Source organism: Triturus cristatus, chromosome 10 (assembly GCF_964204655.1).
Source record: "Triturus cristatus chromosome 10, aTriCri1.1, whole genome shotgun sequence".
NCBI classification, from domain to species: Eukaryota; Metazoa; Chordata; class Amphibia; order Caudata; family Salamandridae; genus Triturus; species Triturus cristatus.
The window spans coordinates 885,393,227-885,420,365 of record NC_140593.1 but is presented as its reverse complement, the minus strand read 5'-3'; the positions used below and the strand labels follow the sequence as shown (position 1 = coordinate 885,420,365).

The following is a 27,139-nucleotide window of genomic DNA, read 5'->3' as shown; positions in this document are numbered from 1 at the left end:
ATTATTCAGGCCGTTGGCATTAAAAGAGAGAATTCTAACCCCGTCTCTAGCTACCTGATGGTTAAGTGCCATTAGTGGTGATAAAAACAATTGGGCCTAATGTTCCCTTGGCCCATTTGAAGAGTTAATCCCCAATGGTTCGGATAAATATAAAGTGGCAATATGAGCAAAGTGCTCAATAGTGTTGAACAATATTGTGATTTACCTAGAATTTATCTTTTGCACAAGGTTGATTTAAAAACATGATTAAGAACAAATTGACAAATAAAGTGACAATGCAGTTAAAATGAATAATTATTGTAAACATCTTTGTGGTTCCCTGAAGGTGCATAAACTCTTGGCACTTAAATATCTTTATCTGGCGCCTAATTGAGGAATGACTCAACAAGGTGCTTGATCTATAAGTCATATAAATATAAAGTGAGAGTGCGCGTAAAGTGCTTAGCACAAATAAACAATATATCCTTCTCCAAAAGGAAATTACATACCGCTGAGCTAAAAGCATGGTTTGTAAACAGTTGAGAGTCAAAGTGACAGCACAATTAAAGTGCTTTTTTAAGAACAGACCTTTTATTTCCTGAAGACATACCGCCCCTTGATCTTCTATAGCAATGTCCTCACTTGAGTGATCCAATTAGGTCTATCTGCTTTCCTTAAAAGCAAATGTTCTTTCTGCGATGACAGGATGTCAACTTGCAAGATTGATGAATTTCCCCAACCGCAAACACCCACTTCGTGTGATAATCACTGCCCAATTTAAAGGGTCTGCTACAACACAGTGCTACTTCCATTGGCTCTAAAAGTCAACATAGCTTATATCAAAGTTACTGACAGAACCACCTCATTCCTTTGTACTCTGCACATCACACACCAAGATAAAGAGGTATGCAAGACTCACCTAGCCTGTAGGTCTAGCATCCTAGGTACTCAGCCAGCTAGACAACTGAAGACAGTTCAACCTGAAAGTTCACCCAGTGTCCTCTGCTAACCCTATTCTTTCTAGGATGTACTAAATAGGTATAGCACTTCCATGACCATACTGTACACCCAGTCTGTATTAATTGGTTTAAGACGTAATAGTTGTTGTATACTGTCATTTCTTTCATTGCCCATTGACGCATCGCTTGGGAGGCAAGGGAGATTTCTCGCTCACCAACGTATTTGCTCTAGGAGTAACTTCACTCTTACCTTCAGCTCCTTAAAAAAAAAATCATTCTAAACAAAAGTTGCCTCCATAAAGAAAATAATTCCAAAATGCTAATTCATTGTACACTGGAAATTAATTCTGATAGGGAAATTCAACGTAAAGGAATTTGTGCAAATGGAATTGACTCGAAAATGGACAACCCCTCTAAAAGGAATTTCCCATTAAACTGGATTTGACAATGAAATGGAATGCTCTATAAAATGGATTACTTTTTTAAACTAAACTCTTAATAAAAGAGGATTCTCTCTAAAAAGGAAGTCTCTCAATGGCAGAATGGTCTCTGCAAGGAAATTACATTATAAATGACTTATAAAATGGATATTCCTTCTGAATGGGAAATTAATTCCTAAAGAGAAATTCTTTCCAAAATGGAATTTCATTGCACAAGCAAAAGCAGTTCCACAATGAAATTTGTTCTTAAATGGAACTCGCATTAAGAATGAAATTCACTTTAACAAGGAAATTGATTTTGTAAGGTAATTTTACAGGTAAATTCACCATAAGAATAAGTTGATTATAATCTTGATAATTCTTATATCTGATTTTACTGGATGCCTATAATATGGATTCTTCTTGAATGTAGATTGTACTGAACTTTCTGGAACAGCAGAAGCCATCACCAAAGGAACATGAGTCCAGCCCTTGTACGTCTCAGTGCACATCGCAGAGCACATGTCACAATGCACCACCCATGGTGAAGCAGGTGAGAGACCTTCTTCTGCTCTTTCTAAAATATGTGAATTAAAGTAACAGATGTCTTCAGTGTTATTGTTCCTGAAGCTGTCATATTGGCAGAACATAGACGCTCCATTGCCTTGATGGGGTAACCACTACAACAACTTTTCCTCCGAAGTTCCTAGATTAGACCAGTAAGATGTTGTATCCAGTTGAAACCAATGCAGACTCACTCATAGGTGCACTAACATGCCAGAAATATGACAGCAGCAGTCAAGGGTCCAAAGGCATTTTCTTATATATGGTAAGCTATGAGTATCAAATGCCACCCAGTCCTGCTTTAACACTACATCTGATAGTTTGGCTTTCACTTAAATACTTCACAGTCATGAATGAAACAGGTAAACTAGAATTTTCTCTACAATTCAAGCAGGTCCTAAAAACAGTTTAGCTAATATCTGGGCTATACAGCTGCTGTTAATCATTTGTTCTAGTCTACAAGAAGGCTTACTGGGCTGTGTCCATAGCAGAGAGATCTGTGTAAATCCTTTAGTTGACAGATTTGTATCCCACAAAAGATAAGCGCTTTAAAAATGTTCTGTTTTATTATGTTGCCATGACAGTCTTGTGGGTGGAAGACAAGAGTCTGTTACCATGTGGATTAAAAGTTCTCATCAAGGCAGTGTCGTCATATTGGGCTTGATCATTGCTTTTTTTTTTTTTTTTAAACTCTTTTTATTAACATTTTCATATATAACCAATACTGCAATACCATAGCGTGTAGTATCAAGTACATCACAGTTTGCTCGTGTCAGCTGCTGCCGCGCTTCAAAAGTTCCATTCCGTCTCCTCAGGACTTTAACACCCTCTTCCCCCACCGTGCCAAACAGCTTGTGTGATGCCGCCCCAGACACCCTAAGTTAGTCTGAGTCATCCGTTAGGGAGTCATCCTGCGGGGGTTCACAGATGTTCCCTCGATAGTCATTCCACTTCCCCCATATCTTAGTCCATTTTTTGGGGCATCTTCTGTGCACATAGACCGACTTCTCCGTCACCATTAGGTCGTCCATACCATTGCACCATTTTTGGAGGGTCGGAGCCTGCCTGGCTCCCCATTGTTGCGCTATGTCTCTTTTCGCCAACGCCATCCCCAACGCTACCCATGTTTGCACCGTCTGCGTGATGTCCGCTTCGTCCCAAATATTCAAAATGCACCCCCTGGGATCAGGGACTAATGTTGCCCCTGTGACCTGCGCAGCTGTTCGCATGACTGCCTTCCAATATTTCTGGATGTGTACACACTGCCATATTATGTGCCAGAACGTGCCTGGCTCTCCGCACTGTCTGACGCAGAGTGGTGTGTCGGCTCTATGTAGTTTATGTAGTAGTGTCCTGGTGTAATAGGTACGGTGTAGTATCTTAAGTTGTATTAATTTAAATCTGGATGAGATCGCCACTTCTCGTGGCGATGCCAGCGCGTCCTGCCAATCCATCTCATCCAGCTCCCCCACGTCGGCCTCCCATTTAGTTTTGAGGGCTTGTGTCGGGTCCGGTTGGTTGTTTACCAATTTTTTATATGTGAGTGAGATAGCCTTCTTCGTCATATGATCAGTAAGGAGCCTATCCTCAAGGGGTGTGGACTCTGGGAGCTTAGTGCCTTGCGGTATAAGCGCCGTAAGGGCATGCCTTATCTGTAAGTAGCGAAACGCCTCAGTGTCTGCCTTCCCATAGCTACGTTGCAACTGCTCAAACGGGATGGGGCTCCCCTTTTTCCACACGTCCCCTACCTTTGAGATACCGATCAAATCCCACTGTTTAAACCCCTTCGTGTTCCGTAGCCTGCCCAGTTTGTCGGTGTCCCATAGTGGCGTCGCCTGCGTGATGACTCCTTCCCATCCCATCTCCTTCTGTACTGTATGCCAGATCTTAATTGTATGTGCTGTAGGGCCTATAAGGTGCTTGTGTTGAGTCCTATTGTACAGTATTCCCATGAGGTTATCCTCCCCCAGTAGGTGTCTGTCCATACGGTAGGCTGGGTCTCCCTGATCAGCATGAAGCCATTGGTTGATCACCATCAGGTGGGAGGCCCAGTAGTACAGCTTAATGTACGGGAGAGCTATCCCTCCATCATACCACCCTTTCACTAATTTGTGCATCGCTATACGTGTCGCCTTGCCATCCCATAGCAGCTTACTGAGTTCACTATTCACTTCCCGAAAATATGCGGGGGCGACCGGGAATGGTGTATTTTGTAGGGCGTACAGGAACCTCGGGAGCGCCATCATTTTAAAGAGGGCTGCCCTGCCCAATAGGGTGAGTGGTAGGGACCGCCAGCACTGCACATCCCTGCGTAGACGCTCCAGTGGTTTTTTAAGGTTTTCCGCTATGAAGCGGGGTTCCTGCGCCGTGATGTAGATGCCAAATACATGAATCCCTCAGTCACTATTTTAGCAGCACAGTTACGTGGGAGTCGGGGCCCATCGCCCGAGAGTATATAAATATGTGATTTTCCCCAATTTATGGTATACCCTGAGACCCGGCCAAAAGCTACACAAATATCCATGAGGCAATTGAGTGATCGGGCCGGTGAGGCCAAATAAAGGAGTATGTCGTCCGCGTAGAGTGATATTCTGTCTTCCCACCCCTGCGCCCATTTGAGCCCACGGATTACCTGGTCTTGTCGTATCCACGCCGCCAAGGGTTCTAACACTAGTGCGAATAGGAGAGGGGATAATGGACAGCCCTGCCGGGTCCCCTTAGCCAGAGGGAAGGTGCCCGAGATCCTCCCATTGGCCACAACCTGCGCCATGGGTTTTGTATAGAGCAGCTCCACCCATTTTATGAATTTGGGACCGAAACCCAAGTGGTGAAGTACCGCGAATAAAAACGGCCATTCCACCATGTCGAACGCCATTTGCGCGTCCAGGGAGAGAATTATGGCGTCTTCTTGAATGAGGGGTTTGCGTGCCATGACGCTATTCACTCGCCTCAGGTTCAGCGCTGTATTCCGCTGCGGCAGAAACCCCGATTGGTCCGGGTGGACCACCGATCCCAGGCAGGGCTGGAGCCGCCTTGCTAGCACTTTGGCTAGTATCTTCGCCTCCGCGTTGATCAGGGATATGGGCCGGTAGGACATGCAACTGGTTGGTGGTTTCCCGGGCTTGTGTATTGCTACTATCGTGGCCAAGCGCTGGTCTCTGGGAAGCTCCCCCCGTTCCAAGCTGTCATTATACATGTTCAAGAGGTGGGGCGTTAAGACCGTAAGCAGGTGTCGGAAAAGCTCCACCGGGATACCATTAGGCCCCAGGGCCTTGCCCGTGTGGAGTGCGAGTATGGCCTGAGTCGTTTCTTCCAGCGTGATGTCCGCCTCAAGCGCCTGCACTGCCGTGGGAGCCAACTTTGGCATTTTAATGTCGTGCAGGAAGGCTATGTTTTCTGCCTTAGTGGCCGTTGCAGTTGGTGTGTAGATGCGTTCATAGTGTGCCGCGAGTTCCTCCACAATGTCTTGGGGGTCTGTGATTGGCGTGCCATTTGGCGCGGCCAGCTCTGCTATCCACCTATCAGCTTTGTCTTTCTTATCTAACCAGGCCAGCAGCTTTCCCGCTTTGTCACCCTGCTCATAGACTGTGTGCCTTGTGGCCTGTAGTCTGGCTTTTGCCTCCTCCCATACAAATGTCTTGTACTCTTGCTGCGCCAGCTGTAGCCCATGCGCTGCCTCCTCGGTAGCATCGGCGGCGTAGTCCGCCTCTGCCCGTTGCATGTTCTCCTCCAGCGCGTGGAGTTGTTGGCGCTGGCGCTTTTTGTGGTGCGATATTGAGGAAATGGCCTGGCCCCGCAGGACCGCCTTATAGGCTTCCCAGAGTGCCGTTGGCGACTCCACCGTGCGCTCGTTCTCACTAAAGTAGTGTTTTGTGGTGGTGACTAACTTTTTCTTGATCTCTTTAATCGCTAAATAATGTGGATAGATTGGATAGAGTCTGCGCCTGCCCGGGATGTCTGATGAGTATGTGAGCATGATTGGGGAGTGGTCCGAGATTCCCCTGGGCAAGTGCGTCACCTCTGCTATCTGTTCCAATCCCAGCATCTGGGTAAATATGTGATCTATCCGCGACTCACTGTTGTGCGCCCCTGAGTGAAAGGTATACTGCCTGTCTTGTGGGAATTTCGCTCTCCAGGTATCTGTGAGGCCGACCGTATCTACAAAATCTTTAAGTTTCGAACTAGCGCTACCGGGGCCTCTGGGGGGCCGCCTATCCACGTCAGGGTTAACTACGGCGTTGAAATCCCCCCCTATAATCGTTGCACCCTGTGGGAGCGACAACAGGAATGCGCCCAGGTCTGGGAGCGCGGTGCCATGCAATGCTGGTGGGATATATACTGATACGAAGTTGTAGCGTTTCCCTTCCCATTGGCCCGTCAAAGCAGCGAATCTGCCCTGCGCATCGGTCCATGTCTGCTGTACTATCAGGGGGCAGCGCTTATGAAGTAGTATACCTACCCCCCGGGATCCAGAGGTGAACTCCGAGTGTACCCCCATTTTATACCCCCACCTGTCTAAGGCTTGACATGCAGTGCCCAGCAAGTGCGTTTCCTGCAGCAGTGCTACCGTCGGCCCCTTTCGTTTAATGTATTGGAGCACCAGACCCCGCTTAATCTTGTCCCCCAACCCGTTGACATTCCAGGACAGGACCACTAGGTTTTTGCCAGTACTGTTGTGGGCAGTTGTGAGCGGATTGTCGGTCGTCCCTAAGGTTCGTTCCGCGTCCAGCCCCATGTGTTATCGTATGTGGTATGCGCGGTGTAGAATGTTCGGTGTATAGCGAGTCTATGCAGGTGCTGACCGAGCTTACGGTATGCAGATATAACCTTGTGAACCAAAACCCCCTGTAAACCCCTCATTCCCCCCCCCCCCTCCCTGCTGCCCTGCCCGGCGGATTTCAAACTACCCACCACCCCCAACTGAGCAGAGTGCTTTATCCCCATAACTGTGTACTTGCGTGCCAGGGGGGGGAGATGCCCGCTGCACCCAGTCTCAGTGTCCCCCTCAGAGCTTCATCATGTCCACGGCTGCGAAGAGGGCTCAGGCTCCGGCCGTGCAAGCCCCCCCTCCAGCCCTCTCCAGTATGGCGCCGTTTCTAGACTTCGTAGGCCTTCTGAGCCATCGCCGGCGAGAGTCCCCGGGGAGACAGCCAGGGCCAGCCCCCACGGCCCTCCCCCAGGAGCGGCCGTGGTCGTCGGTCCATTCTCGTTGCCTGGCGAGCACCGCATTCTTGTCGTACTTGGCCCAGTGTCACAGTTGTACGTCCGCCTCCTCTTGCAATGGGTCCGATACCTCCGTCCTGCCCGCGGACTGTCCATGTCTCTGCGCCGCTCCCGTGCGTCCCGTTGGTTTTCGCCAGCCCTCCAGCCACTCCATGGCTTCCGTCGGGGACATGAAGAACCAGGTTTTCCCCTCCGCCTCCACCCGGAGCTTCGCGGGGAAGAGCATTGCATACTTCAGTTCTCTCTTTCGTAGCTCTTTCTTCACGTCCAGAAAGTCTCTGCGTTGCCTCGTTACCAGCGCTGTGTAGTCCGGGTATATCTCGATTTTGCTATTCTCCACTCGGAGTGGGGGAGCGACTCGTGCCGTCTGCAAAATGGCGTCGCGGTCGCGGAAGTTGAAGATTCTTGCTAGTATCGGTCGTGGTGGGGCTCCCGGCTTGGGCGGCCCACCTGGCACCCTGTGCGCCCTTTCCACCGAGAAAAACTCCGACAAGCCTCTAGGCTGGAGTTTCTTCTTGACGAGGTCCTCCACATACAAGTCCAGCGCCGGACCGCGCACGGTCTCCGGCACTCCCACTAAGCGGATGTTGTTGCGGCGGGCGCGCCCTTCTTGGTCGTCCAATTTCGCCTCCAGTTGTTTCTGCGCCAGTTCCAGTGCCTTTACTTTGTTCGTGAGCAGCGTTGTTTCCGTGGACAAAGTGGCCGCCGTGTCTTCTACCTCCCTCAGCCTGTCGTTGATTTTTGACACGTCTGCTCGTAACAGTGTAATGTCCGTGGAGATCGTGCCTATCGCCGTTTGCATTTGTGTGAGTGTGCGCATTATGTCCTGCAGGGTAACCTCCCCCGGCTGACCGTCCTGCGTCGCGTCTTCATTCTTCCCGGGAGCCTCTGGGGTTTGCGATGTCTCCCTGCGGTAGGCATATTTATCCAATTTGCCAGTCTGCGGCCCCCGTTGGCCCTTGCCCCCCATGGTGCTTGCTGCGCCTCGCGGTGTAGCGGGGAGGTCGGCAGTCGCCGCTGCCAGACTGCGCCTTACAGGTCAGCGCTCGGCCTTTCGGCGCTCCCTTCCCTCCCCGCCTCCGCTCGTGCAGGAGGTCGCCGTCCAGAACTCACTCACTCTTCTCAGGTCTCGACGGGGAGCACCATATGCATCCCCCGGTGCGTCGCGTTCACTCTGTGCCGGGGGAGGGGGCCGCAGGCGCTAGATACGATCACCGGTGTTGTCCCCGCCACTCTCCGAGGGAGTTCAGGTTCATCAACCCTCTCTGCTGTGCGTCTCGATCCTCCCGGGGCTTTCCCAGAGCGGCGGGCAGCAGGGCCCTTTATCATCTGGTGCCGGGGTGGGGGTGGCCAGGACACCTCTATAACACGCGTCTGGGCCTGCGTCTCGGTTCCTTTGGGTGCGCTCCGTCCCACAGTTCCGCAGGGTCCTGAGCGCTACGGGGCCTCGGTCCACGCCAGTCGGCGCCCTCACGTGTCGTGCTCCGCTGCTGCTTCGTTTCGCCCTACGCGGCGTCCCGGTCCTCGGAGCGAGCCCACTCTGCGCGCCACCTCCTCGGCCGCGCCCTCGTACTCCAGGCCCCGGTCGCGGTCCTGGATAGTAGGCCGCACCGCCGGCCTCGTCGATGCTGACCCCGCGGCTGCAGCCCCAGCCCTCAGACGGCACTCGATCAGCACCGGAGCCTCCCGGTAATCAGAGCAGCTGGTCCTTGTCAGCGTGGACGCGGATAAATGTCAGGATTTTGGGGGAAAGAGACTAGCGAGCGCGGAGCTCTCCTAGGCTGCGGCCATTGCTGTCGGCTGCAAGCCACGCCCCCCATCATTGCTTTTTATTGTCGTGTTGAGACTCCAAACATTTGACATAATTTTCATCTGTGGAAATGTCCTAATATTAATAGCCATATACTTAAACAGTTGTATCAGCATTTCTGTGTCATTTCAAAGTATTGTTAGTCATATTCTTGAAGCTCCCACCAGAGGCCCCAAATTTCACAAATTTTGGGGGACATCTTTGCAATTGATATGTGGTGTCTTCTGCTTGCATGCAGCAGCTCATGTTCTGGGTCCATTGTGCTAACAGAGGGATCATATTGCTGCCCCCAGATTATAACTGTGTCTCTTCTGGCTATTAGCAGGGCGAAGTTACATAGCATGAACAGATATTGGGCAATGTTGCCAGACACATCACACTTGTGTTCAGATCTACCTCAGTCCCTGTGTCCCTTACAGTGAAACGGTGCAAGCTTTCCCAGAACCTTTGTAGCCTCTGACAGGTCTGTAGCATGTGCTCCAGTGTAGCCATCTGAAAACAACCCGCATGAATTTGTTATTGTCAGTCTTACCCATCATTTAAAGCCATATTTAAGTGTAATGTGCTTGATGTAATATTTTGAGCAGTGTCATTCAAAAGCCTGCTTTGATTGCTACCTATCTGGGGCATTTGCATGTGTCTCCATAGTCTGCTTCATCTAAGATTCCCAAAGCCTGTTCCCATGTATGCTTGTGTTTATCCAAAGGGTGCTGGCAGATATTTAGTAGTGGTTTGTATATCTTTGAGATTTCATGTTTGTGCAGCGATGCCACCAATTTGCAGGCTGTTACAGGAGTTCTTCAGATGTTAGCATACCGTGTGCTCCCCATATGTGCCCTATCTTAGAAATACCAAGGAAATCAAATCTTTGAAACCCTTCCAACCTATTCAGGTCTTGTAGGATAATGGAGTCCCACCGGGGTGTTTCAAAAGTAAGCTTTCTCAAGTTTCTCTCCCCCAGAGCTTAATGACTATAGCTGTTGGGTATGCTTTAGGCTAGGGCATTCATACATTTCTCCTAGGTATATTCATGAGGTCAGTGCCCTTCTGTCCTCCAACGGTGAGGGTTCTTGTTGCAGATCGAACACCCAATCATACATCACCAGTAACTTGGTTGCCCAGTCATATAATCTCAGGTTCCTTAAGGAAATCCCCCCATCATATGAATTTCTGATCAGGGTACTTAATGCTATGTTTGGAGTTCATCTGTCCCAGAGCAGGGACTTTGTTACATTGTTAACTATTTTGAAAAAACTATCTGTGACCTCATAGGGTGTATGTTGAAGTCTAAATAACAATTTGGGTAATGTAATAGTTTTATAAAGCTCTGCTTTTACAATCGGTGATAACTGGAGCTTCCTCCGCTGGTCTGCTTTTGTATTGGACAAGGTTCCAAACTGAGTTTGGCATGTAAACTCTTTAGGGTCTTTAGTGATATACACTATTAGGTATTTGAATACCTCATATGACCATTGTAGTGGGCATTCCCAGCCTTTTGCCATCTGCCGCCCAGTAAGCGGTTATGCCACAGATTTATGCCACTAGATGTTTATATCCGCCTGTGTTAGAAATGTATTTAATTCAAGCACCCTTGGGCCTGATCATTCAGGGTCCTTTTTTTGATCCAGTAGCTTCCTATCTTCCAAGTTTAGAAGTAGGTCATCCACATACAGGGAGATGATATCTTACAACCCTGGGTCTCAACAGAGGCCTTTCACTAATACATTGCATCTCATCCACTCCACCACCGGCTCTACCACAAGGGCAAATAGTAGGAGGATAGTGGACGTCCCTGTCTTGCCCCTTGGCCCATTTGGAATTCTCTCCGTAGTGTGCCATTGTGAGAAAGTGCCTCTTTTTTAACATGGTTAGCTCCTACTTTTTGCCTGGTATTGATGGGGTTTTGATTCTAGTGCATAGGGTTCCTGCCAACCGGGTCCCCTGTGCCCATTGCTTCTTCCCTAAAAACGATTCTACAATTGGCCCTTCAGGTCCCCTGTAAGTCCCTTGTAAATGGTACCTGGGTACCTAGGGATTTGGACTGACGAGGGCCCCCTAGGGACCCCTCTCATTGGCCATGGAGACTGCCACTGCAGCATGTATGGCCTGGTGCAGACAAAAAACAACAAAGTAGCACTGCCTAAAGTATAGGTAATTCACCCCTCTAGCAGGCCTTCCAGCCCTAAGGCAGAGTGCACTATACCACAGATGTGGGCATATCTGCCTAAGCAGATATACCCCTACAATATTTAAGGCCATTCTTGTATATTGTAAGTGTCAGGAAAGCCATAGAGAGTACATGGGCTAGAAACTCGACACCTCGAGTTCCTCAGCACCATAATGGCTTCTTTGACCCCAGGAGTGTTTAGTACCAAACTACTCTTTTCAATAAACCCACAATGATGCCAGTGTGGGATTTATTGTGCCATGTACTCACCAGGCACCTCAGAGGTGCCCACTGGCGGCAGCCTGTCGCCACCAGACATGTTTCTGGACCTCTCGGTCGAGAGCCTCTGCTCTCTGGAACCAGAAACAATGCATATCCTGGGCAGAGGTGTCACACCTCCTCCCCCAGGATGGACACAGTGCTCGAGAGGGAAGTTTCAAAGGCTTGCCGTCTTTGTAAATCGACCCCCAGCCTCTAGTGCTAGCAGCAGATTGCAGCCCCCGGTATATACTCCACTTTGGGCGGAAAAACTGGCAGGAAAGCTTAGGAGGATAAGAGGTTGCCCACCTCTGCCAACTCCACCCTCAAGATGGGGGATGCGAGATGAGGCACGTCTTTCAGTCCCGCCATCGTGAAGATAGGGAGATTCCTCCAATCATAGATAGGCCTATGCCCCCTCCCTCAGGAGGGTGGCATAATTGAGGGTGTAATCACCCCAGGTAAGTTGCCCATTGGACATACCTGCTACTTCCCTAAAATGCCCTTAAAGTTAGTATTTAGGTGGCTCCCCCTGACCTGGAATCTAGTTATGGTCGACCTCAGAAGGACGAAGAAGGCGCCGTGCAGCGAAGCCTGAAGAAGACTACTGACTTGACCCCAGCTCTACTGGCCTGTCTCAAGCTTCAAAGACCTTGAGAAGAAGACAACGCTTTTGCTGCAGTCAGCAAATTCCAGAACCGAAGGAAGACTGCCTGCACTTTGACAAAGACCAGAGACTCCCTCGGCCAACAACATTGACCCAGAACAGGCTTTCCAGCTATCCTGATCTCATGTCCAGCGTTGCCTGACCCCTCCTGGGCTCCACGACGATGCCTGCAGCCTAAATCCAAAGGCTCCCCCTGGCCACGACCGGCTCCAGTAAGAAGACTCCGATATCTAAAGGCACCCCGGCAACCAAAGCCCCTGTGCCTTGGTGAGCTGAACCGACGATGCCCCTATGACACCCTACATATCTACTTGCCTCTGCAGTCACTGATCTCCCTTCTGCAACCTCCGGGCTGACGCCTGCAGCCAGTTTGTCCGAAGCAAGTACTCCATTTAAGAACATAGAGTGCCCGATGTTGTATTTACACCCTGCACATGGCCGCCCCTGTGCCACTGGTGTTGTATGTTTGGTGCTGCCTTGTGCCCCCTGTGCTTGCTCTAACCCCCAAATCTTGGCCCCTGTAATCGATGTACCTACCTGAAAGCAGTGTGGCTCCAAGCACCTCCAGTCTCCATTGAAAAATATTGGGCCGAACTCCGATTTTGACCTCTGCAACTGGTGCCCCTGTGCCGCTGGTGGTGCAGTTTTAGTACTCACCTGACCCTTGCTGACCTTTGGTTCGGAAGAATGGAACTGTATTATTGCATTCTTTTTTTCCTCTGTAGGATAACATTGAACTCTTTGAAAATTACACTAAGTGTCGACTTTTGAAAGTCTCAAGTATTTTTCCTGCAAAACGCACTTACCTTATTGCGAAGATCCTGGTCTTAAAATAAATCTCAAACAAAGCTTATTTTTATAAAATTGGTGTGGATCTCCTTTTTGAGTTGTGTGTCCCTTTTTGGTCAATGTTGTGCAATAAATGTCTTGCACTCCTCTGTGTTAGATCTAAGGCTGCAAGCCCACACAAAAACCAATAGAGCACTTTGGGTTTTACATTGAGTCCTGTACACTTTTGGGGAATCTCTATACTCTGTGTGCAGTACAACTACCTAGTGGTATACCATATACAGAGCCAGCTTCCTACAGCCATTGTCACGGCACCTGTGCTATAAGATTGGTGTATACCAATTGAACCCATGGACTGAATTCCAGACTGAAGCCCGTCCTCTGTAGAACTACCATCAGATATGGCCATTCGAGTACATCAAAAGCCTATCTGGCATTGAGTGACAGCAAAACCCCAAGCTTCTGTATGTATCCATGACACCGTAAAAGTGTACAAGATTGTGGCGGGTGGATCTATGTGGCATGAAGCCAGGTTGGTCCGTCGCAGTTAACGCCCTGATAACTTGATAGAATTGGTTAGCCAGCACCTTTGCTAATATTTTGTCTTCCATATCGAGCAACAAAATGGGCCTGTACGATGCCCAATCGTTCTTTGGGTTTCCCTTTTTATGGGTTAGAACTATATTTTCTGATTCAGTAGCTCCTTATCTTCATTATGAAAACTAAGAAGAAGATGTTCCTTACAAATCTTTCATTCTCCTCATAGGAGCACCTGTTTCTGGGTTTGTATATGTTTTCAAATTATGTGGCAAAGGTCCATGCAATTTTACAGATTCTACCAACTCACCACTGCTAGACTAGATCCTCCAAACCCCTCTCTGACCTTTGTCACAGTGGGCCAGCCATGCCAGGGCTTTGCCCGCCATATTGCCCTTGTCAAATAGTCTGCCTCTCCCTCAAGTAGCTGCGTATTCTTCCCTGGCTAACGCAATTTCGATGAGCTAAGTCAGCACAGGGAACTATTATGTTTTCTCCTCCGATTGACCAAGGTTTTGCTCTAGATCCATGGTGGCCTCTTGTGAGAAAGTGCCATCTTTCTTGCATGGTATGCCCCAACTTTTTATTGAATTGCTAATGTACTTTGACTGAGTGTGCCCTGGGCTTCTGCCAATCAGGTACCCAGGGCCTATGTTCCTTCCCTAAAACTGTGTTGAAGCCTAAACCCAATTGGCATCTCTTGCCACATATCAGCCCCTGGTAAATGGTACACTAGAAACCCAGGGCCTTGTGACCAGAGAAAGCCCCTAAGGGCTGCAGCACTTATTGTGCCACCCTTAGAGGCCCTGTACCCTGACACACACACACACTGCCTTTGCAGGCTGGGTGTCTTGGTGCAGAACTAAACAGAGAGTCGACATGGCACTGTGTGCCATGTCCACAACACACACTGCCCTGGCATACCTCAGTCACCCCTCTAGCTGGGTGCCCTATGCCAGTGGTGGGGGTACAGGTGCATGAGCCCTGTGCCCCTACAGTACCCAGCTCCATTCCTGGGCACTGCTGCCATTAAGAGTATATGGGGCTGGGAGGTCGTCAACACGAACTCCACAGCACCATGATGGCAACACTGAAGACTGAGAAGTTTGGTATCAAACTTCTCAGCACAATAAAACCCGCACTGATGCCAGTGTGGGATTTAATGTACAGTGCACGACAGAGAGCAACTTAGAGTTGCCCCCTAAACCTAACCTACAATCCACGTCTTGTCTGAGGGGCTGCCTAGGCTGCCACACAGCAGACATGTTGCTGGACCCCTGGGTAGAGAGCCATCCGCTCTCCTGGGCCTGCAACAATGCACATCCTGGGCGAGGTGCTAGGTCTCCTCCCCCAGGATGGGCAGGGGAAGCTTCAAAGGCATGCCGCCTTTGTGAGCTTCTCCAGGCCACTTGCTGTACTCAGCAACTAGCCCCCACCGGTTCTGACCCTCCACTCTGGCGGGTAACCCCAAGGAAGGCTTTGCAGCCTTTGTTCGTCCTTGAGCTTCTCCAGTGAAATCCATTGAGCGCCCGACGGCTCAAAAGCACCCTGCACCCAGCCGCCCGAGTGCCCCTGGGAGTGCAACCTCTACTCTAATCTACTTCCCCACATGCCCCCGAGTATGTAACCAGGAGCCCAGCTCTCACAGCCGCGTGGCCTGCTAGCGAGCAGCCCCCAACCAAAGGCCCCCTGCCTCCCATAGAATAATATTGGGCCTAACTCTCTCTGCACCCGGCTGCCCTTGTGCCACTGAGAGTGTAACAACTGTACCTACCTGACCCTGGGAGACCCCTGAGTCTATGCCCAGAACCTTAACTCTGCCAGTCGAGTACTTACCCAAAAGCCGATAACTCACTTTTCTTCCTTAGGGTAACATTGACTGGTTTCACTTGGAAATTCTTCTAAGTGTCGAGTTTTGAAACTTTAAAATATTCATCTAAAATCAGCCGAATAAGGAAAACCAATTTACTCACCTGCTATCAGGAGAGATCCCAGTGCTGGATCTTGGTGCCCAGCACTGACCCTGCAAAGTAATTACAACCGTACTTACCGCTAACTTGATTTTCCTCCATAGGATAACATTGCCTGCTTTTTGCCAGAAATTCTTCTAAGTGTCGATTTTGCAAACTTACAAATATTCGTTAAAATTTGCCTGTATATCAAAAACGCATTCTTTCAACTGTTTACAGGAGATGCACCAGTGCTGGATCCAGGATCCAACACTGAGTTAGAAAAAGTAACAATAACCCCACTTACCTGCTATGTGAATTTCCTCCCATAGGATAACATTGGTGATTCTATGTGAAAAAGTTTCTAAGTGTCAACTTTTAAAATATAATAATGTTCCTTAAAAATCACAACTGTAACCAAAACTTTTTACTCAACTATTTAAAGGAGATGTCCCAGGACTGAATCTAGGCTCCGTTCCTGTGGTAAGAAAAGTAATCCAAAAAGTAATCAATTGCATTAAACTAGAAATTCCCATTGAGTTCAATGTATAATTGTGTTTGAAATTGTGTTGCCTATTGCAACAACCTGTAACTATTGCATTCAAAAGTCTATTGCCTATTGAAAGTATTTATCTAAAGCATCTCATTCTGAGAAAGTATATTTTGATACCTATTATTGGTTCTAATATAAAACAACTATATATTATGATACATCGCACAGTTGTAAAATGCACAGCATCCTCCAGTACTTGGATCTGCCAGCTCCCCCAAAACCCTAAAACGCCCACCACTTGTTCAAGACCTTGCCATATTTGCAGGGACAACCATGTGCAGTATATATAGTCTCCTCCAGTTTCAAGTGCCAGTCCATACCTCTTTTCCAGGCCGCAATGGGTGGCGTGCCGAAGGAGTTCCAGTGTTATGCTATAGTCCTCTTAGCCAGCAGAGTACCCAGCCTCACCAGAGTTCTATCCTCACAAGGTCTCCCATGTACTTCAAAATACCCATCAGAGCAATTACAGGGTTATCTTCAGTGAGAAAGTGGGTTTCTGTTGCAGTAACCCCCCCCCCCCCCCCCCTCCCCCCTATTTTTTTTGTTGCCAGACTACTGATGCTTTTTGACTTGATGTGCTCTGGGGCCCTGCCAATCAGGACCCCAGAGCCTGTGTTCTTCCCCCTAAACAACACCCAATTGGCATCTCTGGCCACGTCAGCCCCTGGTAAATGGTACCATAGGTACCCAGGGCACTGTGTCCAGAGAAGGCCCCTAAGGACTGCAGCACTTATTGTGCCACCCTTAGAGGCCCTGTACCCTGACACACACACACTGCCTTTGCAGGCTGGGTGTCTAGGTGCAAAACCAAACAAAGAGTCGACATGACACACATCCCTGTGTGCCATGCTCACAAACTACTGCCCTGGCATACATCAGTCACCCCTCTAGCTGGGTGCCCTATGCCAGTGGTGAGGGTACAGGTGCATGAGCCCTGTACCTCTACAGTACCCAGGTCCTTTCCTGGGCCCTGTAAGTGCAGTGCTGCCATTAAGAGTATATGGTGCTGGGAGGTTGTCATTACGAACTCCACAGCACCATAATGGCTACACTAAAGACTGGGAAGTTTGGTATCAAACTTCTCAGCACATTAAACCCACACTGATGCCAGTGTGGGATTTAATGTAAAATGCACCCCAGAGAGCATCTTAGAGATGCCCCCTGAAAAACGACCAACTACCAGTGACCTGACTGAGCGGCTGTGCAGGCTGCCACCACCAGACATGTTTCTGGACCCCTGTCTCGAGAGCCTGCTGCTCTCTGGGGCCTGAAACAATGCACATCCTTGACGAGGTGCCAAGCCTCCTCCCCCAGGATGGGCAGGGTTCACAAAGGAGAAGCTTCAAAGGCATGCCGCCTTTGTGAGCCTCTCCAGGCCATTTGCTGCTTTCAGCAACTGGTCCCCACTGGTTCTACCCCCCACTTTGGGCGGGAGAACCAGCGGGAAAAACAAGTGAGGAAGAGAGGTGTGCCCACCTCTGCCAACTCCACCCCTAAGGTGGGGGAGGCGAGGTGAAGCACAACCTTGAGTCCCCGCCATCTTGAGGATGGGGGAACCCAGCCAACCAGGGAAAGGCTCCTGCCCCCCTCCCACTGGAGAGTGCAGAGTAGGGGGTGTACTCACCCCAGGGGAGGGACCTATTGGTCCCTGCCCTTTACCTACCTCTAACGCCCCTAGATTTAGTATTATAAAGAACAGCTTGTGTGTCGTCTTTTGGGCAATCCTCTTAAAGACTGCGAGAATGTTCTTTTCTCAATAGAACTTTCTCCTCTTCTTGCCTTCACAGGCATTTTAATCTACCGCCCCCCAGGACCTATGGGATCCTTTAATAGCTCCCTGTTGGAGGCTACGATTAAATTAGCTAGTACCTCGGGCAATTTTACTATTCTTGGTGACCTCAATCTCCATTTTGATGAGCCACAGGCCTCAAATGCCTCTGAACTCACTAATGATCTCTCTTCCTTGAAACTACCCTCTAAAATTAATAACCCAACACACATAGGCGGTCACTTGCTCGATCAAGTGTTCTCTAACCTACTAGACCTGAAGGCAACTGAGCCCACCCCGCTACCGTGGACAGACCACTTTCATATAAACCTCCTTTGGTCTCCCCAGACAATTAGGCCTAAGATGCAACCTTCTTGGACAAGTGGCCGCCGCTGGAATAAGCTTTCCGTGGCCAATTGGTCCAGGGAACTAGAAAGGGATAAACCTACCAAATCCCAATGTCCTGATCAGGCCAATGAGGACTTTATCTGCTGGATAGAAGAATCCCTTAATAAGGTCCTCCCCAAAACTAGGATAAGGGCATCAGCTGGGACACGAGATGCTCCTTGGTTTACTCCAGAGCTTCGTGTCCTGAAACAGCAATGCAAAGTAAGGGAAAGATGCTGGAGGAAAGATTTCCTACCACACAAAAAACAGGAATATAGATCCTCCATTCTCGGCTACAAAAAAGAGGTAAGGAAAACCCAGGCTTCATACTATGAAAAGAGAATTCTGGAAGCACCTAACTCCTCCAGAGAAACTTTTACTATTATTAATAATCTCCTTAAAGTCCCCTCCCCCAGAGCAGCCCCTGATATCTCGGGCGAACAGTGCAATAAACTCGCCAAATATTTTAGTAATAAAGTGCAGCTTATTGTTGAATCCCTTCCCATCAAAACGGAGGAAGACCCCCCCCCCCCCTATAACTTGCGTGGACTCTCAAATAGATCCCATTTGGAAGATTTCCCTCTAGTAGCACCGGAAACCTTCAACCCCCTTTGGACTACGCTTAAAAGCGGCTCCCCAGCTGATCCTGCCCCTATGAATATACTGAAACAAGTTACCCCCATCATAGGTCCTTACATAATCAATCTGATTAACTCCTCACTTACCACTGGAACAGTCCCTCTTAGGTGGAAAGAGGCTAGGGTAAAGGCTCTCCTTAAGAAACCTAACTTGGATCCGACTGACCCAGGCAATTATCGGCCCATTTCTCTTCTACCAGCTATTAGTAAGATCACCGAGAAACATGTCAATGGAACCATATCAGGGTTTCTGGAGAAACATTGCCTCCTACACCCCTCACAGACTGGTTTCCATCCACGCCAAGGCACCGAGACGGCGCTTCTGGCGGTGATGGAGGAAAGTAGAAAGAATTTGGACCTGGGAGGATCAGCAGCCATTATACTCCTTGACCTGAGTGCCGCCTTTGATACGGTGAACCACCTGACTTTGATCCAGCGGCTCAGGAATATTGGTATCAGGGGCACGGCCCTTCAATGGCTATCCTCCTTTTTGGAGGACAGAACCTTTCAGGTCTTCAATGACAACACTATCTCCAAATCTACACATCTGCCAAATGGGGTTCCTCAGGGCTCCTCTCTTAGCCCCACATTATTTAATGTGTATATGTTCCCTTTGGCGGCTAAAATAGAACATTATGGAGTTAGAATTATCACCTACGCTGATGATACTCAGCTAGTGGTTGGACTTGGCCAAATCAATCAAGAATTTCACACCATCCACTCCTGCCTGAAAGACATTTCAAAGTGAATGGATGACTCCCAACTTAGACTTAACGGAAGTAAAACTGAGATCATGATCCTGGGCAATCCCCTCCAATATAACCCCATCCAGCTTTGGCCCACATGTATGGGTCCAGCTCCCACTCCTAAAACGGAGATTAAGAGCTTGGGGGTGTGGCTGGACCAGGATCTTAGCCTCAGAACGCAAGCTAGGAAAACAGTAGTCCTCTGCTATGGCCTTCTTAGAACGGCCCAAAAGGTTTTACCCCTTCTCTCCTTCTTAGCTAAGAAAGCAATGATCCAGTCATTAGTTCTCTCAAGATTAGACTATGGGAACGCCCTGTACTTGGGCACCCCCCTCTCAGTCATTAAGAAACTTCAATCTGTTCAGAACAGTGCAGTAAGGCTTCTTTTGGGGGTCCCCAATAGGCTCTCAGCAGAACCGGTCCTCCGCTCCCTTCACTGGCACCCGGTGCAGGAACAAATTAAATTTAAGTCCCTATGCTTGGTGCATAAAATAAGATGGGGAATTGGCCCCTCTTCAATCTCTACCATGATTTGTCCTTACAAAGCCAAACGTAAACTCAGGTCAGATGATCTCTACCTTACTGAGGTCCCTAGGATTAAGAGGTCCAGTAGTGGGGGGAGGCTCTTTTCCTATAATGCCTCTAAGCTCTGGAATGCTCTACCCCTCTATTTACGCTCCACTCATGATCATATGTCTTTTCAGAAACTTATGAAAACTTTTCTCTTTCCCTAGTTCTGCTTCCTGCCTGATGTTGGTACCAGCGCTGGGATGCCTCCGGGTAGCCATGCGCTTTACAAATGCCTTTCCATTCCATTCCATTCCATTCCAACTTGCCCTGAGCTTAACCCTAGGAGCTTTGCTCCCACAACCCTGTGGCCTGCTTGCCAGCCGCCACCAACCGGAGCCCCCCTATCCTCCATAGGATAACAATGGGCCTCAACACTCTGCACCCGGCCGCCCTAGTGCCACTGAGGGTGCAACAACAGTGCATCACACCCTGGGAGATCCCTGAGTCTAACCCCAGAACCTTAACTCAAAAGACCGATTACTTACCTCGAGACTGATAACTCACTTTTCCTCATAGGATAACATTGACACCTTTAAGTGTCGACTTTTGAAAACTAAGAACATGCCTTAAAAGTCGCACAAATAACCTAACCGAATTTTCTCAACAGTTTTCAGGAAATGTCCCAGTGCTGAATCCAGGATCTAGCACTGAGTAAGAAAAAGTATCGATAACATAACTTACCTGCTAAGTGAATTTCCTACCATAGGATAACATTGGTGATGTGAAAAAGTGTCAACTTTTGAAATACAATAATATTCCTTAAAAATCATTCCTTTAACCAAAATGCATTTACTCACCTGTTTTCAGGAAATGTCCCAGGACTGAATCTAGGATCCAGTCCTATGGTTAGAAAAGTAATCCAAAAAGTAATTAATTGCATTCTTCTTAAAAAGCCCATTCAATTGAATGTACTATACCTGCAATGTGTTGCAAACTGCTTTCTTAAACCTGTAATCAAAACCAGTACCAGTTATACTGCAATTCTGAACTGTATTCAAACAAGTCAATTACTACTGCAAAGTATTTATGTGCTTACCTGTACCAGGCTTGCTTGGTTCTAGAAATAAAACGACAGTATATTTTTTTATACAAAACAATTGGCCTAGAGTTCAGTTCTTGAGTGTGTGAGACCATTTGCTGACTGAGTATGTACAACAAATGCTTTACACTGTCCTCTGATACTGCCTTACTGCTCGACCAAGCTACCACTTTAGAGAGTAAGGTTATTTCTAACTTTAACCTCTGCCAAACCTATGGGGACTGTGGACTCTGTGCACACTGTACCTATTTGGGAACAGTATATACAGAGCCACTTTCTAACACCTCTGTTTTTTGTTTACACTTTCTGGCTACCATGGAAATGAGCTGTCTGCACTTGACTTCTTTATATGTGCCCTCTGTTGTTACCCCTGACTGTACCAAACCTGGTTTTCTCCAAAGTATAGATGTGTTGCCTGTATTAGATCTTTTTTTAGTGTCCCAGTCATTTATCTCCGGAAGACCAAGTCTCCAGCCCAACCCCTATAACCTTCCTGGTTTCTAATTGTGTACATGAAGGAGAATGATTAGACATCCCTCTTGTTAGTAGGTATGTGTTGCCATACCTGCCCTCCTGTACCCCTGGTACCAGAAAGTAATCAAGTCCAGTGAGTCCCTGCATACTATTAGATACTTTGGAGTATTGTCTTACGTTGAAGTGTATCTCCCTCCACAGACTCATTAATGCCAGAGTATTTACCTAGTTATACAGCTTTCTATTCACACTCCCCTGTTGGTTAGTCATTGAAATCCCATCCATGTCTGTCTGGATGGTCAAGTTTAAGTCATCTCCAATAATCAACAGTACAGCTAGAGCTTGCAGAATCCACTTTCCCATTCTTTCCAAAACTGGTGACTGGAGCCCTAGGGGATATACTAGTACCATCATTACTCTCCCCCCATTATCCCCCCTTTATGACTGCATAGGATCCCTCTGGGTCAGTTCATTTCTATGTCATCATTAGCTGGAGCAACCTTCTTGATAAAAATCCCTGATTGGGCCAACACTTAATTCCTGCCCCTACCCAGGAAGCCACAGTTATTGTCCAAAATATGGGTTTCCTGTACTAATATGAAATCTGGATACTGCCTAAATAGGAATTTGGGCACTGTTCCTCTTTTTAACTTTTGGCCCAGACCATTGAGACTCCACGTTAGTATATTGAGGCCCAAAATTCTGGATCTGGAGTTTAGCGCTATAGTTGTAGGTTCCACTTGTCTCATGTGTACCTCACCCCCTCTTTATGGTTTAAATATTTTTATTGGTTTATGATAGAGAACAACAGCAACCACCTAGATCCAATGGCTGGTGGGGAGTAACAAAAAATTATGAAAGCAATAGAGAGAGAAGCAGACAGTAGGGCTATCTAAGAAAGATATAAGGAGAGGAGAGTAAACGGAGATCCTTGACAGCATAGAGAAATAGTCGCTCCAGATGCTGGAGTATGTCACACATAAATGCCATGCATGTCAATAGTGAATGTATCACGCATTCACTTGGACTTACCCAGTAAAGCGGAGAAATACCTTGGGCAGATTGGTTCATTAAATTACGTTGCTAAGAATTCTATAGTGGAACCCCATATTTTGTCAAAGCGTGGTAGTGTATGTGTAATACTCGCCGTCCGCTTTTCCATGCCCACCGTCTCCCACAACTTGTGCAGCCAATCCAGTCTAGTCGGGAAACTCTCAGCCCCCCATTGGGAAAGCAAGACCTGCTTGGCAGCCCCCAGGGCCAGAATAATGGCCCTGCCTTAGCAAGATTTGAGGGGATAGGTCAATGCGTTCTGCAGCCCCGGAAGTATATAGATAGGGAACCTAGGTAAATTCGTGTTATAGGTGTTGTTTATGTCAGACAGTACGGCCTCCCAAAATTGCTGAATTTTATGGTAGTGTTACAACTTGTGGGTGAGGCTGCCCTCCTGCCCGCACTGGTGCCAACATTGTGACCCCCCAGTTTTCCAGTGGGCCACCTTAGCCGGGATGTAGTACCAGTAGTTTGCTATTTTAATATAAATTTCCTTCCCAGCGCTGCTACAAGGAAGAGGCTATTGCTCTGTGTAAAATATACTGCCACTTTAAGGGAGAATTCACGCTCCTATTCGGACTCCCATCTACTCTGCGCCAGTGATTTGGTGTGTTGTGTGGGTGTGAGGAGCAAGGAATATATATCCGAGAGCAGACGTTTGTCCGATTGATGGGTTATAAACCATTTTTCAAAGTTTGCTAGCGGGTGGTTAGCGTGCAGACGGATGTAGGCTGCGAAACCCAGTGCCTGAGGGCAATGTATTGCCAATAAGCCTCATTAGGGAGATCATAGCCAGAGTGGAGTTAGGCGAAGTCCATCACCCCATTGGCATCAAAGAGGTCTCTAATTCTTTCACAGTTAGCTTCTTGCCATTTAATGTAGCTATCGCCCTCCACAGCCGGTGGGAAATCCTGCTGGCCTAAAAAAGGTGTCAAAGGTGATGTGCGAGTGGAGAGGTGGGGCACTCTTGCACTTTATCCCATACTCCTACCATGGCCCTAAAAAACGGTGAGATATACACCCCTGCAGGTCAGTATTTTTTAGGTAGCCAGGGCACCTTCCAGATATGGATTCCTGCAACAGCTCGGTCAGTAAAACACCAATGGGCAGGCTGAGGAGCAAAGTCTGGTTCCCGAGGATGGACGCCATGGTCGAGGAAGTCGTACGCACATGCCACGCCTGCAACATCACATGTGGCGAACCTGCACCCCACCCGGTGATCACAGAAGATCCATGTCTGGTGCCGTGGTCCAAAGTGAGCATCGACTTTGGGTCATTTCTGGAATGGACGAAACACCCTGGTACTCGTCGACTGCCACTCGAAGTTCCCGGTGGTGGAGGTAGTGTCGTCGACAACGTCCCACCACGTCAAGACTGCTCTTGAGCGCGCCTTAGCCATGATGGGACTGCCTGAGGAGATCAAGTCAGATAATGGGCCGCCGTTCCAGGGGAGGGACTTATAAGAGTACTTGGCCTCCAGAGGCATTCAACACCGAAAGATCACGCCACAGTGGCCCCAGGCGAATGGGGAGGTGGAGAGGTTCATGCGAACAATGAACCGGGCCCTCAGAATTGGAGTTGAGAAGGGAGAAGATGCCGAGCAGTGCCTTCTGCAGTTTCTCAGTGCCTATTGTCAAACCCGACACTTTACCACCCAGTGTGCGCCAGCTCAACTAGTATTTTGGAGGGCTCCAAGAGACCGTGTTCCTGCAGACCCATCGTGGAGTTCCCCGGCGTTGGATCAAGGGCTGCCCAGACCCGAAGGAAAGCGTCTAATGATAAGGCGAGCCAAGCTCGAAGAGCACAGCCAATGAACATTCACGTTGGGGACCGAGTCATGATGAAGGACCGCCACCCCAGCTGGAAGTATCGCACCCCGTATGAGCCTGAGGTGTGGGAGGTCATCAATGTGCACGGCACCATGGTATCGGCTCTGCGGGGGACTCATGTGGTCACAAGGAACACCTCATGGTTCAAGAAAGTTGGGAATGGGACACCACCTACCGACCAAGTCACAGAAGGCCTGGAGGAAGGAGATGGGGTAGTCACCATGGACACCCCTCTTGGCAGCACGGAGCCTACACAACACCAGGCAGGAAGAGAAGTGGAGGCGGTGGAAGAACCGCTCAATTCTGGAGCCGTGTCCTCTGAGCCAGAAAGGGACACGGAGGGGTCGGAAGCAAGGAAGAACTCCCGGAGCCAGAGGTATGATCTCCGGCCGAACCTAACCCCTAGCCAGAGACAGAGAGACTTTGCGTGGTGCACAAAGAAAGACTGAACAAAAACCCGAAAGGGTCTCTGTATCTGAAAGATTGGAGGGATGTAGTGACGGAGCCATCCGGCCCGTTCACATACGCCTTACACGCACACACGCACCCCGCGGGCAGGCTCGCCCGAGGGTTTAAATAAAGGGGCTCAGGACCGCTCTGGGCTTGGCCCAGTACTTTATCCAATTGGGTGTGTCCCTCTTTTGCTGTGGCCCAAGCCTACGGCTTAATTAAGTGCAGCGAGTGTCCTGCTAATCAGGGACACTACACCGATTTAGTACCGCCTTTTGGTTAGAGGCGTCAAGGATGCATCAGAGTCTTGTGGAAGCGCCAGGGTTCAGGGGTCCATGTCGGCCTCCCGGTGCTGTCCCCTGCACGGCTACCCCGCTCGCCACTCAGGTGAGACCTCTCGCTCTCACCCACTCAGGGCTCCTCCTTCCCCACAGCACCTCTCACTAGGCCCGCAGCCGGGGGTCCGCATGAACTGGCTCCTCCTGGCCCCGACCAGGGCCCAGTGCAGTAATCCGGGGCCAGCACCACGCCTGCTTCAGGCCTCACCACCAGGGCCCGCCGGCCCACTCACCCCAGACTACTAGTGTCCACCTTCAAGCCCGGGGTGTCTCTGCTCTCGTTTAAGCCCTCCCCAGAGTCCGGGGACTGGCGATTCAGGCCTCTGACACTGCCTCAGGCGGACCGTCGCTGCAGGGCCTGTCCATCGCAGTCCGCCATGCTGAAAGGCGTACTGCCGGCAGCAATGCGTCGTCGTCTGGTAGAGCAATATGCGGCAGCCACGATGCACCTCCTGGGCTTCCATCGCACTCAAGCGGGGCTCGCATCTGCATGGGAGCCCCTCTCATTGTCTGGATGCTTGCTCCCTTGTCCTCTTCAGACCTCAGCCAGAGGAACTTCATAAGTGAGCTGTTGCTCCGCCGCCATCTTGGCCACGCCCCTCATAGCCCCCTCTTTACACTGCTATTATAGCCAGATATACTCTGTTGGACCTAAAGTCCTTGGGTAGCTTGGCTCAGGTAGAAAGGCTTTTACTCCAGAATCGCATGTCGTGCTTGCATCACACTCAATTCACACTCCAGCGCTTCACCACTTAAAAATGACGCTACACCGAATAATTAGAAAAGGTAAAAAAGTTTTATCTTCCCTTATCAAGCGAAGTCAATCAAGTTTTATCCATTGCATTTCAGGTTCAAAACATTTAATTGTGTCCAAATTAGCAGTACAATTTTTACTTCAGTCTGGCAGATAACTATACACCACTGGATGATTCAATCCAGCGCCTTGACTCTAGAGCGCCCCGAATTAAGTCACCAAATGTAGCGCTCCGCATAACATTTACATGGCACTGGAAATCAGGTGGTCATCTAGTCTACACGATGCTCTTTAAATCAGGTGATTACATTAAGCGCTATACTCGGATTTTACAATGTGTTTGAGATCAGGCGGTTACACTAAGCGCTACACTTTCAGAATTTACACTGTTGCTTGAAATCAATCTGTTACATTAGGCGCTATACTTGGAACTCACAATGCGCCTGAATTTAGGTGGTTACACTAAGCGCTATACCTTTAGAACTTACAATATGCTTGGAATCAATTTGTTACATTAAGCGCTATACTTGGATCCTACAATGCATAGAATATAGTCTCACGTATGCTTACAACACCGGGCTGGTCTTTACAACATATAATCTGGCTTTCCCATAAATCCGGCAATCTGGTCCGTCGGGACATCAACTGGCATTTATTTCGCAGACTCCTGTACCCCCCCCCCCCTCCCAATGCCCAGCTTACTATTTGAGAACTGCATCTTCCACACGGGGAGTTCAGAGGAGCCTGGAGCTGAATTTCTTCTCCCTACGGGACGGGGGCTCACAGTGCTCAAGGGGAGATCTCTTCAGGAGGGGGGGCGAAATCAGGGCACCACACCTTCCGCCCACCTCCCCAAGGATTTCCCTACTTGCGGGACTTCCCAGCTGTTTGAAGTCTCGCTCCTCCGAGCTCCACAGTCCGACGGGCCCCACTCTCTAGCGGACTCTTGGGGAGTTGCAGCGCTGGCGCAGAGTCGTCCTCGATTTCCACATTGACCCCTCAGGCCAGGCGCTGTCACCTTCAATCTCCGTGACTGCTGGGAGGCGTGCCCGCAGCCGCCAGGAGCAGCGCGGCTTGCGGGCGCGCGGCCTCCTCACTCTACCGGCAACAGCGGGGGCGGCGCTTCAAAGTCCGCCCCCGTCACGTGACACAAGGATGGACGCTTCAAGGCCTGAGACGGCCCTCTCTTCCCGGGTGCAGCCTCCTCACACCTCTGGCC

At 49.1% G+C, this 27,139-nt stretch overlaps 1 protein-coding gene across 17 annotated transcripts in view; it reads left to right on the top strand.

Annotated features, from left to right (window-relative positions):
* The window catches only part of LOC146796177 (uncharacterized), a 1,057,178-nt gene that overhangs the window by 196,766 nt on the left and 833,273 nt on the right, over positions 1–27,139 (top strand). For all 17 annotated transcript variants that reach the window (XM_085628582.1, XM_085628595.1, XM_085628592.1 and 14 more), the window contains exon 5: positions 1,791–1,910. In XM_085628582.1, coding sequence (XP_085484708.1) covers positions 1,791–1,910 — 120 coding nt within the window. The remainder of the gene's footprint in view (positions 1–1,790; positions 1,911–27,139) is intronic.